The sequence below is a fragment of the Morone saxatilis genome, unplaced genomic scaffold, assembly GCF_004916995.1.
Source record: "Morone saxatilis isolate NCDOM2014 unplaced genomic scaffold, NCSU_SB_2.0 Contig19, whole genome shotgun sequence".
In the NCBI taxonomy this organism is placed as follows: Eukaryota; Metazoa; Chordata; class Actinopteri; family Moronidae; genus Morone; species Morone saxatilis.
Window position 1 is genome coordinate 12,755,833 of NW_023339751.1, and position 19,237 is coordinate 12,775,069.

Sequence of the window (19,237 nt, forward strand, 5' to 3'; positions counted from 1 at the left end):
ACCTGTAATAACTGATTTTTGGCCATTTGGGGACAGTGGAAACAAGTAAACACAGTGTTGACATAATTATTTACTTTCAAGCTGATATGTTGCTGCTCTGTTTTTGGGCCATGTCTAGATGGTAACCATAGATTTGCAAAACACTCACACATCTGTATATGATTCAACACAGTAGCACTTGACTCTGCAATGGCAGATATATCAGGATCTGCTTCAAAATATGGTTGTATTCTAGCTTATTCTACAATAAAACCAAGACTAAATTTATTGTTTTGAAGAGCGACAAATCTTTTGAAAAAACTGGTAAGTTTGACAAAGCCTGTAGGAAGTCAGGTGACATATCATAAAGAAGTCCATGTAGGGAAGAGGTTGTGGTGGATGCAATGGTCAAAACACAGGAGACCTGGGTAAGAAAGCCCTGAAAGCAAACTTCTCCCACATGCAGAAACAAGTACAAATCAAGTACAATTCCCGCAATAGTTTTGCAAATCTAGGCTTGCCATCTAGACACAACCATCTTTTTAGTCTATACCAACTCCTGAGGAAAATATCTGGCTCTATACCTGCTAAATGCTCCAAAGCGTTCACCAGCTATCTTTGTCTGTCAGCCATTTGGTGCTGAGCAGGTTGAATACAGTGGATTGTGAGTGCTTTCTAACTAACTTTCCTGTACTCATGATGTGATAACAGATTTCTGGATGGGAATGTGCTGGAAATCAACAAGGAGTTCCAGCCACACCTGGGCGAGGGTGGTCGCATCCTCGAGATTCGCTCTCCAGACATTGTGGCCAGTGTAAAGAAGGCGGCCCAGGCGGTGGGCTACACAGAGGGAGCTCTCCTGGCCCTGGCCATCATCATCATCCTCTGCTGCATCCCCGCAATTCTCATTGTGATGGTCACCTACAAACAGTGAGTTCTCTCACCTCAGTAATAATCACTGGCTTCTGTATTCGATTAATCATCTTTAACTGGTTGTCAAGAAATTAAGAGGGAAATACATTCTAATTAAGTAGACCATTGTCTTGGGAGATATTGTGTTACTCTCAGTTTTAGCTAAAGGGTTTGCTCCTCACAGGCAAATCAGATATTTATTGTTGGAATGTAAACCATTGTTTGCATCCTGTACCCTGTGGCCTGTTAGAATTGAGCCAGGCAAAACCACAAACAGCATTGTTGAAAAGTGTATTTGTCAAGTATTTAAGATAAAGCAACAGCTTGCCTGCTGTCTTTTTGTGTGTGTGTCTCTCTCTCTCTTCTCGTCTCTCTCTCTCTCTCTCATCAGACATGCTGACTGCGCACTCTGCTGGGCTAATCTCCCTGCTCATGCTCTGTGAAAGCAGATTAATTAACACTCATTTGTGACAAATATCTACAGCCAATTGTGACCGTCACAGAGTGTCTTCACAGTACTTAATCATCTCTGCCTGACACACACACAGTAAACAGTGCTTTCTCAGTCTGGCTTGCTCTCATTCACACTCACTGTACAGTTTAAAAAAAGATGGTGCTTTTTGTTTAAAGCATCATTCAGATTGTTGAGGTACTTGATCTCTTTGTTGGCAGGAGTCAGGTTCTTATCTCTTCTAATCGTTGGCATGCTGCAAGTGTTCCATAAACGTTGATGCTTGGAAAATGTTTATTCACAGCAGATGGGTGGAGTGGTTGTCCTTACGCAAATGCACAGACCAAACACACAGCAGAAAGCTGTTGATGGTGACATTAGACCTAACACACAAACTGTCATAGCAGATGGTGCTTTGTTGGTGGCGACATTACTTTGGTAAAATGAAATGATTTAGGAAATCACTTTCTCATTTCTGTGAGTCAACATAATTCGCTGTTGCCTAAATTTGGAATATAATATTTAAAACATGAATCTGTTTATTCATGTGGAATAATTGAATTTTGTTGTGAATAAGTAATGGTGACATGAAGCATAGAAGATTCACTTAAGAAAAAAGCAATGGCTACTTTTTCATGTAGCCCTGCAGTCACTGCTGAAGGCTGGAGTGCTTCCTACTTTGCATAGAAATTAGAAACATATTGAAAGTTTTCTCCTGTTTCTCCTGTTTTGTGATTAAATAGATAAACATAGTATGTTACACAAATATATTCTGTTGTCTTAGTAACAATTGCATGAATACTGGTCATTATTTAATCTAACATGTCTTCGTCTACAGTTACAGTCTTTCCTATTATGTAATTACTCATCTTTTTTGTCCCCTATCTCTTTCTCTTCCTCTCTCTGCTTCCTCTGAATCAAAACCCATCACCAGGTTCAAAGAGTAAGTAATTATTTTTCTTCATGTTTTACAAGTGATTGCTCTTTCATTGCTTGAGTAGTTTGTAGTAGTTTGTTTCATCAGCATTATTCGTTAGTTATTTAAAGATGAGTTGAATGTGTGAGGATGATGAACAAAATACATGCCAGCTAATGCCACCCTTTCTAAGTGTCTCCAGTATAATGACATAAAGCAACACTGATTCATCTTGGAGGTTACAGAATGAATGTTTGATTTGGTAGAACAGTTTCTCTTCATGTGGAAAATCTGATGCAATTCAGAAGGAAAATCAACCCAAAAATCAACAAGACTCATAGTTATGTACTAATATCCACTCACTCAACTCTAACATTACCCGCATCACTCTGTTAAAACCCTGTAATCTATCCTCATCAGTTCTGCGTGTGCATTAAACTGCAGTATAACATTTAGAAAAAGAACTTCTTTGTCATATTTGCTGAAACCTTCACTATATGTTGGCAGTACTACATGAGACAGATAATATATGAGAAAATCTGAGTCCTCTAGCTCGTAATGGCATTTGCAAGAATCCACCGTGGCTAAAAAAAAACAACCAATCAGATCCAAGAAGGATAGTTGATTGTTGAGTCTCGTTCCTAAGTCGTCAAATACCAGCGCTTTGGGTCCTGGGAATGAGACTCAACTGTCTTTCTCAGACATTTTTATAAAGGTTACCTACTACCTAGCTACCTACCTACTGTAGGCCTAGTTGAACCTACTAGGATTTTTTAACTGGTTGTGAAACAGTCTCAATTTAATACTGATGCCTCTATATGACCTACATAAGCACACGAGACCATCAGCAAGAAGATTGGCTATTTCTGTATAGTTATTCTTAGTGCCTGCCACCAGGTCAGATTCGGTCGGATTCCCTTTGAAATCAGTGAAACGAGGCAGTGGAAACACTACCGCTTTTGTCCACAGGGGCCTACCAGAATCAACAAAAACTGAACGTTCCTTGTTACTGCCTTAAGAAAAGTATAATCAGGCATAATGTAACTCTAAACCCCGTAGGTGAACACAAATAAAGGCTTCTACAATAACTTTTCAGTTGTTAGGTATCATAATGTCAATTTCTATTAGAATTACAAGTATCTTTGATTGTCTAACAACCTCAAACTTGACTTTAAAATGTTACAGGAATATGTTGTCATACCTTTACTGCTCCCTTCTTTTATTCTTCTATTGTTTCCGTTAGTAAAGCTTGTTTATAAAATAGTTTTTGTACTGAAACAAATGCCTCCCTTAAAGGTGAAAGGGTTGCTAGTATTGTGAATCCCATTAAGAATCAACACTTAAAGCTCTACGCAGCTTTCAAAATAAATAAGTAAATGATGGAGAGTTGAACTAGCTAAAAAGATAACAAACCAGGACTAAAATAAGAGTGAATATTAGACTTGCATATAGAAGACATATGGCAAGATGACTCCAGTGTGATAGAATAATATATCAAGGCTCACTGCTGTTTTGACCTTAACAGTAAAAAATAGCATGCAAAATGCAGCTTTGTTTAAACATGAAATATGAATAGATGCTACCTATACCTCACCCCACTTTACCAAGTTACTCCTATCCCCAACATCTCTTAAGACATGACTGAACATAACAGTATATTTAGTTTTACCACCAGTTACTGCATGTGCCCCTTTTTTTTACAAAAAATCTTTGTGAAAACACATCCTTAATTCATGTTAGACTTCATACATAAGTGATGTGTCTGGCTTCTACTCACTTTTTAACTGCACTGTTCTAGAAAGGAGGAGTTTATTCTTAACTACATTAAATGTGAAAGAAACAAATGGTATTTTGGGTTGATTTTTCTTTATGTTTGTGTATGAGTGGACTAGAAACACATATCTTGGTAACTGTAAATGTTAAAATTTTTCACAGGCGACAGGCAGAGTGTGCCAAAACTGCCAGGATTCAGATGGCTTTACCACCAGGAGGGAAAGCACCTCCAGCGGGTGCTCCCACTGCTAACCTCTATGAAGAACTGGGCGACAGCAGCATGTGAGTAAACCCTGACCCTTTATTATCTATCTCGCATCCCACCTGTTCCCATGATAAAAAGCTATTTTGCTCTTCGGGTTCCTGTCTTTATATTTCAGGTCCAAACTCAGAGGGAATGCTTTCAGGTTGAATGTTAATCCTACTGCCTTCATATTTTCCTGCTTTTTACAACGTCAACAGTTGGCTATTATTAAAAATCATATTACCCCTCTTTTGTATAATGACCAGTGCTGCTTTAGACAGATTAGTAGCTGCATCAATGAATCTCGCTGCTCTTTGGCTTCCTAACCATGATCCACTATAGATTTCTGCAAACTGCACTATATGCCGCAGCGCAGCTGGTGATTAGACTTTAGCTTATGTATGTGTTTCATAATTGACTTCGTATGCATTTTTGCAAGACCCTTGTCAAGGTAAGAGTGTGTTTAAGTTCATAACATACTGCATAGCTTACTGGAAATAGAAACAAATACAGAACCTGGCCTGTGCTTTATAATTGATTTTGTCATTAATTACTTTAAACCTTCCTTTCATTAATACCTATATTGAACGCTTCCTGAGCTTGCCTTTATGTCAACAGTGTTTTGCCATCAGCACAATCCGTTTTCACCTTTCATGTTAAATACTACACTGAACGTGTAATGAAATGTTAATGCGTGCAGATTAAATGAGATTGAATTGAAACTGCTGCCCCGCTGGGTTTAATAATTTTGATTTACAAGTTGTTCAAACGATACTGCTACTTACATCACAATCGCTGTTAAAAAAAAAAAGGAAACAGAGATTTAATGACATGCTGTAAAGACCCTTTGTAATGTTGTTGACCAACACTTAACAACAAGCAGAAGCTTTTGGATCTGTAGCAGGAGAAAAGCTCTCAAGGGGATTGTATTGTAGCTGGGCATCATTTATTTGGGGGTTGTTTTCCAGTATGCAATAGGAACAAGAGGAGTTGGTCTTATAAACAACCCCATTAAAACACTCTGAAACTTCATGTGCAAAGCATAACGTTTTTTTGATTGGAAAGGTATAGTGTGTGTGTGTGTGTGTGTGTGTGTGTGTGTGAGTGAGTTTATGTGTGCTTTGTGTTTTTGCCAACAGTGTTGCATACCCTCAGATGCACACAGCAAATAAATCCAAAAAAGTTGACGCACCCTTGAGCTTACACTTCATCCACACCTCTGACATTGCTGCTTTAGTCATCTTACCATCTGTCTGTGTTTCTATCTTCTCCATCATTTATATTCCCCTGTCTCTCTGGATTCAGACTGCAGTAAGTAAACTCAAAATATATCAGGTCTATGAATAGGATCAATATTATTTGTAAATATAGTACAGGAGCAGCACCTGTGTTTACCCTCTTGCTTATGGCATTTGCTGAGCATAGGCATATATTATATATAGTTGTGTTTTTAGTATACATAACATTTATTTAAAAAGTGTGTTTCTTTTCTTTTATCATTAATACCCTTGTGTGTAAATGCATTTTAACCTTGGTGGAATGGTAGCAGTTGGAAAGTTTTGTAATTTTTTTAGGTTTAGTGAAACCCTTTGTTTAGAGGAACTGCACTTCAGTAGATATCACTACATCCACTGTCCCTAACCCTTCCCATTAGATAATCGTCTCCTTTTGTATTCAGTCGATCTTACCTTCGCATCTCTTCGTGTTGTGACTGAACATGACTAATTCCTCCAATATGGTTTGATATTAGTTATTTGTATTATTCTGTGTCTTTGGACCAAAGCCCAGTGTCTCTGTGGGCATCATAATATTATTATGTCAATATTTGATGGCATAAAAACATAATGCATCCATTGGTGCAGCCTGTGCAGACATTCAAAACACAGTTGAAAACTGAACCATACATCAAGCTATTTAAATCAATAATCTGAGTAACAGTCACAATACTTAGTCATAATCAGTTAAGATGCAGGGAACAAATGATAGCGCTGTTGCTTTTGCCTCATCCCTTTTCCCTGCTTCGCTCATTCTTCATCAATCTTTACCTGTTTCAAGTCTTTTTTCTTCTTCACCTCCACCTCTTACTGGGGCAGGGCTAAAAAGTCTGTCATTGAGGAGGCCGACCACCAGAGGATTCTTAGCACCTTTGCCTGTCGTGCCATTGCAGCCCGCGGCAACGGAGCATTGCATGTCAACTTGCCCAAGTCAGAGAGCAACGTGACCTTCCTCTCTGACTGCAACCCTCTCACTACTCACAACCCTGTCTATGATGACAACAGCCCCCTAAGCAGTCCTGATGTCTTTGCGCGGGGGGAGAGTCCGTCTGAAAGGCAGTTCTACTTTTCTCCTTCCCAGTCAGCAGGATCAGGGTGCATCTGGTCAATGCCTGCTCGCATTCATGGAGGGTTGCATGGTTACGAGGTGCCAAGGAGACAAGCTCTTATGGACCCGGACGATTGGGAGCTGCAGATACTCGAATCAGACATGAGAGGCATGCGAAGGCCACAGAGTTCGGCAACGCTTAAACTGACTGGCAGCACAGAGACCAAGTTGTCAGTCCGTGAGCAGGCCAGGCAGTTTGAGCAGCAAGCCCTCCAGGAGCAAACCCTCAGGCACAACAGAGGCTCCCAAGGCTCCCTCTCTTCCATTCTGGTCAGGGATAGAGATGGCGATGAAATGCTGGAGCTGACCACAGAAAACCTGCTCTCCATCATGGATTACTCCTACAGCCCCACGTCTGTGGGCAGGGATGTGCCTCCCAGCATTGTCATTACCAAGGGAGAAGAGTCATGGCCTCTGGCTAGCCAGAGACCAACTCCACCTGTCCTCAGGAAGTTCAGCTCGAGCATCTCCAGCTACATGACAGTTCAGCCTTGTCAGATCACTGTGGAGATCATACCAGACCCACCTGAAGATCCACCGCCTCCTCCTCCACATCGGCCGCCTCCACCTTCCCCACCCACATCTCCTCCCTCTAGCGCACCTTCTTCTCCACCTTCACCCGCATACCCTAATAAACCTCAGTATATCCCTCAACCCCCTCCTCTTCCTCCTCCTTTCATTAAACAACTTGCTCCACCACCTCCACCACCTCTTCCTCCCCCTCCCTCACCTGCCATCAGTGATCAGCTGCGCCCAGTCATCCAATTTGTTCCAAGCTCTTTGCCACCTGTGTCCTCGCTTCGACCAGTTTCAGAACGGAAACGCCCCCCTCCTCCTGACCCATCACAAACTGACGGGCAGAGGAAGGAGCTTAAAGGGATCCTGAAAAGCATCCAGAATCTAGCCGACATAGAGAGGTCTGTTGCCAACCTGTACAGCCAAGTAGACAAAAATTGCAAGGTGCCCAAGTTTAACAAGAAACCGCAAGTGACTGAAGAATCAGAGGGTGCTAACCAACAGCAAAGCTCTGATCCCTGGGATGAGCAGAGCACGCCAAAACCAACCAACTCCAGCTCTGTAGTCCAAATCAACTCAACAACAAGTATGAACTGTGCTGAAAATGAAACAAGTCAAGTGAACATGGCAGCAGAGGTTCAGCAGACAAACCAATTGAACTCGAACAGCCCAAACGCTGCTGAGCTCAGTGAACAGTTTTCCTCTCAGTCCACAGCGTTCTGACTGTATCTCTTTGTCTCCATACTCTCATTATTCCCATTTATAAATCTCCATGTCTGTTTTCTGTTGTTTCTAAATACTTTTTATTTTTTTGCACAGTTAGTAGTATTTTATATAAGCTTTAGCAAAGTCAAAGAATTTTGACTGTGTGAGTTTTTTCAAAGAAAAATGCTTTTTTACTTAATACTTTGTGTGGAAATCCAATTTTAGTGTCACCTGCCAAGAAATGTGCTCAGCTCTGCCACATTGACTGTACAATATGCTTACAGGCTTGCATTAGAACATAAAATAGGCTTGCATGTACGGTATCAGTTCATTTCAATATTTGAATTATCTGGACCGCTAAGAGACATATGATAGTGTTTTAGCCCAGAGTTAGCAAATTAGTAATTTCATCATGTTATAACATTAAGTATGTTATTTCAGTTCAGAATCTTAACATTAAAATGTCATAACCAAAGCTACTTTAATTAAATTACTAAACCCCAAACTATATAAATCCCATGACCCTGGGGTCTATTTCCCACAATTTACTGGCTGCATATTGCTGATTTTCGAAGTTGTTCTTTTACTTCTTCACAAAGATAAGAGCATAAACATTTAGGATGCTGTTGCTTCATGCAGAATCCAAATTAGGCAGAAGAAAAAATTTAAATGTTAGACGTTTTTTTCAAATGAGGGAGAATTACCATAACTGTTAAGAATTTCCCAAAGGTATGCAAATTCTATGAAATAAGCTGTAAGTAAGTTAGCTTATAAGTATTCAGGAATGATGATCACATATTGGTTGATGAAACATATTCATAAAGTTGTTGCGGTGACCTAAAGGACCAGTGTGTAGGAAGTTACAGATTGCAAACATTTGAATACAGCTCAACCTTCCAAGCATGTAAGAAAAACTACAGTGGCCATGAAACTCGTGAAAAACATTTATTTGACAGTCTAAACTGTAGATGCTTATTTTCAGGTGATTATACACCAATTATCTACCTGTGAATATTGTATTCCATCTCTGCCTATAGATCCTCCTAAATGTTACACACTGGACCTTTTGAGCTCACATAAAATATGACTTCATTTTTAGTTGTATTTTACAGGAAATACATACAGTGATGAGGGATACACAGCCACAAAGCAAGGGAACAGTAGATAATATACACATAACCAAAAACAAATCTAGAACTATATATACCGAAACCAACATTACATGAAATTAAACTTATTGGATATTATACTGAGGCAGGCTACGAGAAATCCTTTCATTTAAATGTAATACAGTTGAATGCAGACTTGACAGGGCCTGGCACTTCTAAGTGAAAACATTTCCCCATGTTGGTTGAAAAATTGGTTATAACATCGACTGCGTTCACTGGCAGGCTGATGTTGAATGAAGAGAGCTAACCTCTGGGGGATTTGTCTGTTCACATGTCTGCAGAGATCCTACCAGCATGATAAAGTAGTCACTGTGATGTTTGGCTGCACACTGGAAAAGGCTAATTAGAGAACCAATCAATCGTTAACCAGGGCCGCTGCCTGTGAGACTGTCAACTACTGTTACCTTCTCCTTTCCTTTTCCATCCTTCTGACCTTCTGCTTCTCCCATTTGTCCGTGATCCTCTCTCCCACTTCCTCTCCCATTGTAGTTAGCTCTAATACTTTCCAATCCTTGGTCCCTTCTTGTTAATCTTTCCTCGTGGTTCTCGGGAGATTCTATTACCTTCTTTACACTCATTGCAATGCGGCTTTTGTCTCCTCTCGCTTCCTTTTTATTTCTGTGCTCAGGTTTTTCACTTCCACTCCTTTATGTCCTTCTCCCACATACCCTTCATGTGTTTGTTTCACCCTGCATGCCCTAGGGCAAATGGTCTTAGCATGCCTCCCTTCCAGAGCAATGTTATGTTTGATTCATCACACGTTCCCCTGATGGGCAGATCGAAGGCCTGCTAATTCTGTATTCCATGTTCACTACATGGGGTAATCTCTTTTGTAAAAAGGCTATCAGCTCACATGCTGTTTTTTTCAACCCAAAGAGCAAAAAGCCTTAATGGATGGTATTCTTTATATTCCATTTTTACAACTGGTTTTATCAAACTCTTCTGTGTCCCGACTGATGATTGATTGCAGTAATATGAAAATGTGAACAATGAGAACAGAATTAAAGTGTTTGAACAATTAAAGTAGTTCTAAACTTTATTTCAGAGCACCTTTCTAATGAAATGTTGCGACTAAAATTTAGGCAAACTTAAAGCTGGAGTGCGGGATTTAACTTCATATGAGTGAACATTGGTTACATTCAAGCCCTTGAGTTCACACAAAGCTGATTAAGCCTATTACTGCCAGGTAAATCTCTCTGTATTTCATAGTATTTCGAGTTTTTTAATCTGGTGTCTGTGGGGACATTCCTGCACAGGCACAGTGATGCAGTTTACTTCAGCCAGCAATGATAGTTTTGCCAGAGCTGAAGAAGAGAGCAAACGCTGTTACGGAGTGGGCTACAGCAACTATGAGTATGGTAGAAAGCATCCAAAAAAAGTTTCTGATGCTCCAAATAAAAAAGAGAAAGGTTTACAGTGGTTGACGGAAAGGACAAACACGGATAAGCAATGGTGTAGCTGTTCCTCATTGGAGATATTAGCACACATTTGTGTAATTAAACTCACTGCCAGACGGGAGAGACAAAGTATGTTTTAGGTATAAATTTTAAAACCATAGACCATTTTCAGAGCAAAGGGTGTACAAAAAACTATTTACATTATGTATGCACAAAATGCTGATCAGAGAGATCCTTTGTTGTATGAAATCATCCACCTGCTCTTACACCACATACTACATTATGTGTTCCAGGAATAGTTCAACAGTACGCAAAATACGCTTATTCGTTTTTGTATGGAGAGTTAGGTGAGAAGATCAATACCACTTTCAGTCTGGGTGGTATCAATCTTCTCATCTAACTCCCGACAAGGATAAGGATATTTCACAGAATGTCAAAGTACTTCTGATTTCTCCTACAATGAGCTTTATTTTGTTGGTTAATATATTTGTGGCAGCAGAATAAAAAGACCTATTTTTATTACTTCTATATAGAAATATGCAATAAAAAATGTAAGTTATGTGTGAAACCAAGATTACCTTAAAAAATATAGATATAATACACTGGGTTCATCAGTATTCAAGTCTTGTCGAGCTCACCTCTCAGCTCTTTTTCTGCAACATTACCTTATCACCCATCTTTCCCCAAGTCCCCTCTTGTGCAAACTTCCTATGGCTGCTGTCCACTGGGCCATTTTTCTTGATGTTGTATGAAGCAGCAGTAGCCAGCAGCCAAGCCAAGAGGTCATCCATCAGATCCCACTCCCATCATCCCCTCTGCCTGGGAGGTGTGGCCATATGGCTCTGCCCTGTCCCCTGGTCCCTGCCCATAATAACAGATTACAGCCCTCCCGAGGAAGCTCACATCATTGCTTGGCCATAAATCTGAGTGTGAAAGTCGTCATTATTTATGGGCCCAGACAGGTTACAGTTGTACGCTTGTGAACCTGGAGGTTTCAGTTGGGCTGCTACATTACTCGCCGTTTCTCATTGACTTGTACCGAATGCACTGCACTGTTGTCTTCAGGAGCAGCTCTGAGTTGTTTTTTATGTGTCTGATAGAGTGAAATTCCTGTGATTTACTTGCTTCAATTTAGCTAAAAAACATTGCTGTCTTTTGAAAGAAAATGGCACATTATGACGTGACAACCGAAGACAATTTTATTAACTTTCTTTGAGTCAGTAATTCCTCCCTGATTCACAATGTCCTTTTCATATCTGCTAGGAGATGCTCTAGATATGTCTGTATAAACACTGACTTTTTCAAATTCCAATCTTCCCAGCCTCTTTGATATTTGCATTTATTGTATTTCTTTTTCTCTCTGTTTGGATGAGATAACGGGGGGGAAAACAGCCCACACCAGCATGATAACATTGTGGCCTTAGGCACCCTTTTTAAAACTGAACTGAGGTCTGCTACACTGTAATTTAAGACATGAAAATGCACAGTAAGTAAAGCTGCAATTTCCTCACTGGTCAGCAGAATGTAGACAAGCTAGTCCTGTAGACTTAACATTTAATTTATCTGAAAGCACTTGAAATATTGCTGTCAATCCATATTCATTATTTGTCTTATTCCCTCCTTTCTGCACCACACAGCAGGCGAGGCAGACAGGTAAGCATTTCTGTTGTGATTTGTTTTTATCTTTTTGTTGTGCTGAGACATTTTGTCACTCTTGAGCTTGAGGCAGCTTATATCCTATTATTCTTATCTACAATTCACTTGATGGAAACACTGAATGAGATTAAGATGAGATCCCAGTGATAGGACTTCTGACACTGACATTACAGTTCAGGTTCGATTCGAAAGTCTGTTGTATTCTCCAATGTTCCTGTCAAACAGCAGATAAGCATTTGGGTGAGTTGTTCTCCTCAGATGAAAAAAATAACAATCAGGGACCAAACAAATTGCTTGACAATGTTTGACATTAAAGTCTTTGTCACCTTCAAAAAATCTGTGAACTGTCGACATACGCAGGATATTACATTTTTTTGTTGCACGTAATTGCAATTGTTCGGTTAACCTCTTCCCTCTTTTTCCTTGCTTTTTTTCCATATTAATTATTGGATATTTTATCAACCCTCTTCCATGGTTTATAACAGACTTAGCAATAAACATAAGAGAGGTGTGTAGAGTGAACTCTTCCTTATGTTTGTGTGTCTCCTGACCGTCCCTTCCTTCCATTACCTTATCCTTCTTCTGTACTAATCTTTGGCAGCAACAGCAACTGCTGAGGCCATCTCTTCTGAGACCTGAGGTAGAAACACTCCTGCTTTCCTTAACTCACAGGGATTGTAGTCATACTGCTGTATACTCACCCTGTATGCTGCTGCTGCTGCTCTTCTTCTTTTTCTGTTTTTCTCCAAGGAATGCTGAGTAATTTCTCTCTCTCCCTCTATGAAATGCAGGAACTCTCCATGGAGTCAGGTATCGATCCAGGCCAGGACTACTACACGCAGGACTACTATAATTACGACCAAGGGTGAGCATGCAGCCCACGGACTGTCTCATCTCTCATCAGTCTTACTTAAATCCATGGAGCTGATCTCCATCGGTTCATTTAAAGTTAAAAAATTACATCGTTAGGGCTTATTTATCACAACCTTGCCTTCCAGCTCCCAGTACTTAGGTCCTTGGGGGTTGAGAGCTTTTTAAAGAAGTTCAGAATAAAATGATGAGCATAACTTATGCTGCCCTTTCAGCAGTACATACCATCCAAGCGTTTACCCTCTCTACTCCCATCAAATGAGATCAATTATGCCGCCTTGAGTTGGGAACCTGAGAGTGTTTTCCCATGGTTTATTGGCTAGACAGTGTTCTGGTTTGCTAGTTACATTGCCCATATGGTCTAAAGAGGAAAAACATGGAACTCAAAGCTGTAACAGCTGCTAAGAAATTGTTATTCATTAAGCGCTCCCTCTCTATGGCAGGTGACTTGCACCTATCTAGGGAATTACGCTGCAATTTTATCAAAAGAGAGAGAAGCTTTTTGCACCTTACAGGCTCAAATCGCTGGAAGGAAATGTGACAAATGTTAAAAACTGTCCATATTGAAATTAAGTTTTGTAATTACCTCTGTGTTGCTCACTGACCTACCTGTCATCTTTACTGACTCTAATTACCTCAGCTGTTGCTCACTGAGTCTGACTCACACTGGCCTTGATTTGCAACAGGCTGTAATTACATTTTACTGGCATGTCACAAAGTTCATTGTAAAAGTTACTATTGCAAATGAGTGTATCATCGCTGTGAATGGATGCCTTTGATCTGTTTCTATTTGCACTGAGGGGCACACTTTAACGGCGGTCAAGCTTTTAATCCAGCAATCAGCCGACCGTATGGTCCTCAGAGCATATGTTCAGAAGGTAGTGACACAAATTGCCATCAGCCTCTTTTGTTTAGGCTCCTCTCTGATTAAATATTTTTGAGCAAGAAGAATAATTCACATGTTCAATATCAATGATCTGTATATTTGGCCATCAACTCTGAAACAACCAAGCAATAGAAACATAATTAAATATCTTTATCTTCCATTTGAAGAAGAAATAAAACAGTGTATTCTGCTTTCTTTGGTAGGGAGTGTGGTTGGATAGTCTCATTTAACACTCCCCTGATAAAAGCAATGTAGCCAAACCTGCTCCTGAATTTAAAACAAAACAGCACAATTGAGTTTTTAACTGATTTTATCAGTTTTAAAGTGTTTTAATGGGCTTTTATTCAATACTTTTTACTCCACTGGTTCTCATCTCAGCATAAATATGTACTCTGCTATATTTATTTTTGTAAAAGCTGTCTGAATGTTTTTTCTCTCTATTATATCTCTCCAAACTTGCCAAGTGATTTCTAGGAAGAGCAGCAAATCACTACAGCAATTACTGCATATCTGATCAAAGATATTGCTACTACAAAAAAAAAGCAAAAGCAGCAATGAATGGGGCAAGACTGTTAGAATAGTGGAAGATTTAGGAGAAGGAGTTAAAAATAAAAAAAAGTTGGGATTTTATGATTCTGGCAGTGATATTTATGCCTAGCCATTTTTGACAGTACTCGCTATGTTAAAGGATAACCTAATACGATGGAGAAGGTATGTTGTTTGAAAGCATTTGCTTGTGTCGTTTTATCGTACAGAATGTAGATGAATACATTTTTAAAAACTAATAATCTTTGCTGATGCCTTTACGGTTTATTTTGATTTAACTAATTATTCAATCTATCATAAATTGTCAAAGGAGTCCACAGTAATTCCAAACACTGTATTATTTTTCATATTTTGTATGACTCTATTTCTCAGGTATGACCTTCCTCAGTACGGCAGTCGGAGGAGGCTAATTACTCCCATGTATGATGAATATGGAGAGGTGATCATGGAGGATGATGGGTATTACTACAGTCCTCATGGCCCTGAGGTATTACCCTTCCTTAGATGTAAATTTTCAAAGATAATGTCAATAATTATTGCCTTAATTGGTTGTTTGTCCATTGTATTATTGAAAGAGCAGTGTCAGCCCTTGGTGACATTCCAACATTGTGGCTTTTTCATCACAAAAGGTTGCTAAATTAAATATGACTGTCTTAGGGCCGAGGCAGAGGCAGGGGCCGTGGCGGCATGCGGGGTGGAGGTCCACCCAAGCGGGTTGCATTTAGGGATGTGCCGCCAGAGGATGAAATCGAACAAGCTGAGCCAGCAGCGGAGGGCGAGCCTTCTAAGGCTGCCAAGAAACTGAAGTCTGTCATGAAACTCAGCAAACTCCTGGCAGCCAGCAAGGGAGGAGAACAGCCATCTGATGCTGGTCCTTCTGGCCAGTCTCCATGGAAAAAAGCCAAGATGTTCAAGATGTTTGGTGCCGGGAAGAAAGACAAAGATTACGCCAAACTGATGTCAGCCCGCCGAATTGACAGCCAGGAGAGTCTGACCGACGGACCAGCCCTTACGGGACCAATCGACAGCAAGTCTGATACCCGCAGCCGGCTTGGCAAAGTTTTGAAGAAAATTAACTTAGGCAACAAGTTACAGATCCGGAGGAAGTCACAGAGTAGTGTGAGTCGTGGCTCAGCCACAGGCAGCGAGAAAGACGAGGAGGCCTCACAAGCAGCCAGTGAGGATGATAAGAAGTCTAAAGTGTCTATTAGTGTGACAGAAAGTGAGCCAGAAGCAGGTGCAAGTGGAAGCAGTAAGGAGAAAGGCTCTGATGAGGAATCTGAGAGAAGCAGTGTTGACAGAGATTATCTGAAAGTAGATTTAGACCGGGATGATGCCAATGAGAGCACTGTGGACTCAGAGGAGGAGCCTGATGAAGAGCTGGGCGATTCTGATGAGGAAGGCAAGTCCAAATCTGAAGGGGAGGAAACTGAGAAGGAATCTGTCAGTGAGAAAGAGTCGGGGACTGAAAGAGAATCAGAGTCAGAGAAGTCATCGGTTACAGAGAAAGAGTCAGAAACAGAGAAAGAGTCAGAGTCCGAAAAAGAGTCAGATTCCGAGAAAGAAACAGAATCAGGAACAGGGACGGGAACAGAGAAGGAAACAAGTACAGAAAAGGGTTCAGGAACAGAGAGAGACTCTGATGAAGAGTCTGAGGAGGAAGAGGCCTCAGGGAGCACTCGAGAAAGTGCCTCTTCTGCCCGCTCTTCCATGAAATCATCAGCTACTGAGGCCAGCAGGGAGAGCAGCGCTTCAGGCGTGAGTGGTAGTGGTAGTGGTAGTGGTAGTGGCAGTGGGAGTGGGAGTGGCAGTGGCAGTGGCAGTGGCAGTGGCAGTGGCAGTGGCAGTGGCAGTGGCAGTGGGAGTGACAGTGGGAGTCGCAGTGGGAGTGGGAGTGGGAGTGGTACTGGCAGTGGAAGCGCTGCATCTTTATCTGGCTCAAGTGTTAGGTCATCACAGAGAACCAAATCATCAGGAAGCGCAGTAACCTCAGAGAAGTCCAATGAAGAACTCAGTGAGGCCGAGTCAGGGACAGGGACGGCAAGCGAGGCAGAGTCAGGGTCAGGAGGTGAAGGCTTTTCCTCTCGTGGGTCCAGCCAGAGGACAGCGTCTGGGTCAGAGTCTGGTGGAGGGCCTTCATCTGGCAGTCAGATGACAGACCAGAGTTCCCTGCACAGCGTGGAGAGTTCAGCGAGTTCCCGGGCCACCAGTGGCAGTCGGAGTTCCCAAAAGTCCATCCTGAGCCGTGGATCTGAGGACACAATCACAGAGGAGAGCGAAGAAGAGGATGAGGAAGAATCAGCTGACGAGAGCAGCCAGTCAGCCAGTGAGCTCAGTGATGAAGCATCATCAAAGAGGTCCAGTGTGGCATCTGAAGACCCTGGGCCTTCTGCCCCCTACGCTAGTCCCCCGTACAGCTCTGAAGAAACATACGGCGGACTGTCCCCTATCACTGAGGTGGACGAGGATGCTATCTCCTCTGACAAAACTTCAGCCAGTGGCTCAAGATCAGATGCGTCGAAGGAGTCAGGAGACACAGAAGATGCTGATTCAGGGTCTGGAGGAAGCTCAACTGCCTTCTAGACAGATATATTGTCCACTGTGAAGTAAGAGTGAATAAAATCAATTACCCTTGCATGGGAGTGAAGAAATATTGCTTTCCACTACAGTGTGTTTCAAACGTCCACTTTTTCCTCATCTACCCTTAGCAAGGAGAACTTTGGTGGTTTCCTGCTGCAAAATATCAGTTTTGCTCTCTTTCTCACTTGTGCTTGACTTGTTCTTCTCTTTGTTGTTTTCTGAGTGTGTTTTTAGGCCCTTACTGTAAATATAACACTATGCTCTTGTTTCTGCTGTGAGAATTTTGCATTTTGCCATATTTTCTGCCTTGACTGAATGTTTCCTGTTGAAATTATTACTTTTTAGTATTATAAAGTATTTCTCTTTACCATATAGTAGAAAACCAAGATTTCTCGCCATGAATTCAGTTCTAACACAGAACTGATACTTGATCTTAAAATAGAAAAATTATTTTCCAAAAATATTATCAGACATTTGTTAATAGTATGAAAATTCTTTAGTAGTATATTACAATAATAACAGCATTTTATGGTTGGATCTGTGAGGAAGGCATCTTTGTTTGAGTCACAACTCATCAAATTTACTTGACCATGAATTCAAAAACATCTTTTTGTATTTTTCCTGAGACAAGGGAGTAAATTATGGCGAGAATTTCTTGTTAATACCATGATCTGGATACTCGGTGTACAACCCTATCTGCTGTGTTTGTTTTGGGGGGTTTTTTTCAGTGAAACTCTAGTGTACCTTCTGAAAAAAATATATATATATTGACCTTGACCCCTTCTCTCCTCCTCAGCCTGGGAAAAAGAAGCGGATTAAGTTGGTGGTAGATCGGGAGAATGAGACCAGCTCCACAGGAGAGGAGAGCACCACAGAGACCCAGCGGAACAGGTTACCCAACAGCCACAGCAACATCAACGGGAACATCTACCTCGCACAGAATGGCACTATCGTCCGAACTAGGCGGCCACCCCACCCAAACAACTTGAAAATAGGCTCTCCGTGCCGGCTCGGTAAGCATTTTAAAAAACTTGACAAGTTGGGTGTGACTCATGAAGAACCCCCTCCAATTATTAGCATTGAGGGCACAGGAAACAACACAGAAAATGGAACAGGTACATGTGTTCCCTCTAATGTGGACGTCAACCTCAACACTCGGTCCTCTTGTGGCTCCCTGGGATCCACCATCACAGATCTTAGAAGTTTTGGGTCCAAAACCAATATTGCCAAGACTTTGATTGACAGAAACAGCAGTGGCTCATGTGTCAACGAGGAGCAAGAGACTTCTGTTGACAACCACAAGGACAGTAGGGAGACACTGGAGTCCCACAGTGACCACACATTATCAGACGAGGAGGAGTTATGGATGGGACCCTGGAACAGCCTGCACATACCAATGACAAAACTCTGACTGGCCATGCAGAAAATTAATTTCCTTTTTGTTATGTTCCAATCTTTATCATGTTGCTTTTGTTTAGAAAATGATCATAAAAAAATGATTGTGCCTCAACTGGATAAGCTCTGATCACTGTCCATGACAGGTGATTTATTTAACCATGATATGTTAAAGCTTACTTGTACCGAGAATTTATCACCGACAGGGCTATTACAGTTGGGAACATAGAGCTGCAAGGCAATGAGTGCCTCAAAGAAATATGAAATTTTATGTGCACCGTGCTTGTCTGTAATTTTAACTCTTTATTCAACACAGAAGACGGGCCTCTTTTATTGAGTGATTCCATGTTTTGCTTTCTTTTCTCAGCTTCAGTTTGTTTGTTTTTTAATCTCGAAAACAGATCACACAGAGATTGTCATTCATTTCACTATGATGTTAAAAATATTTACAGAGAAATCACAGTGAACATATGAAGAAATTGTGATTATATAGTCTATGATGAAGTAAAAGAAATTTATTTTGCTAATAGCATTTTACTTGCAAATAATTAAGATTGTCATTGATTATTTTATGTTGTGATCACTTGACAATGTTTTTGAAAATTTCTGAAAAATATATAAAATTATTTTTGTCTATTTTGTATCTAACAGAGATGGAGAATCTAACATATGACATTAAAGACATAATATAGTACCCACAAGACTGTCATTGCTGTATTTCAACAGTGAAATATGACAGTATGACCATAGTGTTTTTATATGGACATTTGTAACTACAGAATGTGGTATTTCCAACCCCTTTACATCATGCAGATTTACTCTGTTCATGATAATTTATTAACGACACATCAGGACCCCAT

General features: G+C 40.7%; 1 protein-coding gene across 1 annotated transcript in view; it reads left to right on the top strand.

The window, feature by feature from the left end:
• pcdh15a (protocadherin-related 15a) overlaps positions 1–18,982 on the top strand; it is a 139,712-nt gene extending 120,730 nt beyond the window's left edge. The window contains exons 29-35 of the mRNA XM_035663542.1: positions 691–909; positions 2,277–2,285; positions 4,194–4,313; positions 12,082–12,097; positions 12,892–12,965; positions 14,775–14,889; positions 17,779–18,982. Of these exons, the coding sequence (XP_035519435.1) occupies positions 691–909; positions 2,277–2,285; positions 4,194–4,313; positions 12,082–12,097; positions 12,892–12,965; positions 14,775–14,889; positions 17,779–18,393 (1,168 nt within the window). The 3' untranslated portion in view covers positions 18,394–18,982. The remainder of the gene's footprint in view (positions 1–690; positions 910–2,276; positions 2,286–4,193; positions 4,314–12,081; positions 12,098–12,891; positions 12,966–14,774; positions 14,890–17,778) is intronic.
• Positions 18,983–19,237: the final 255 nt, after the last annotated feature.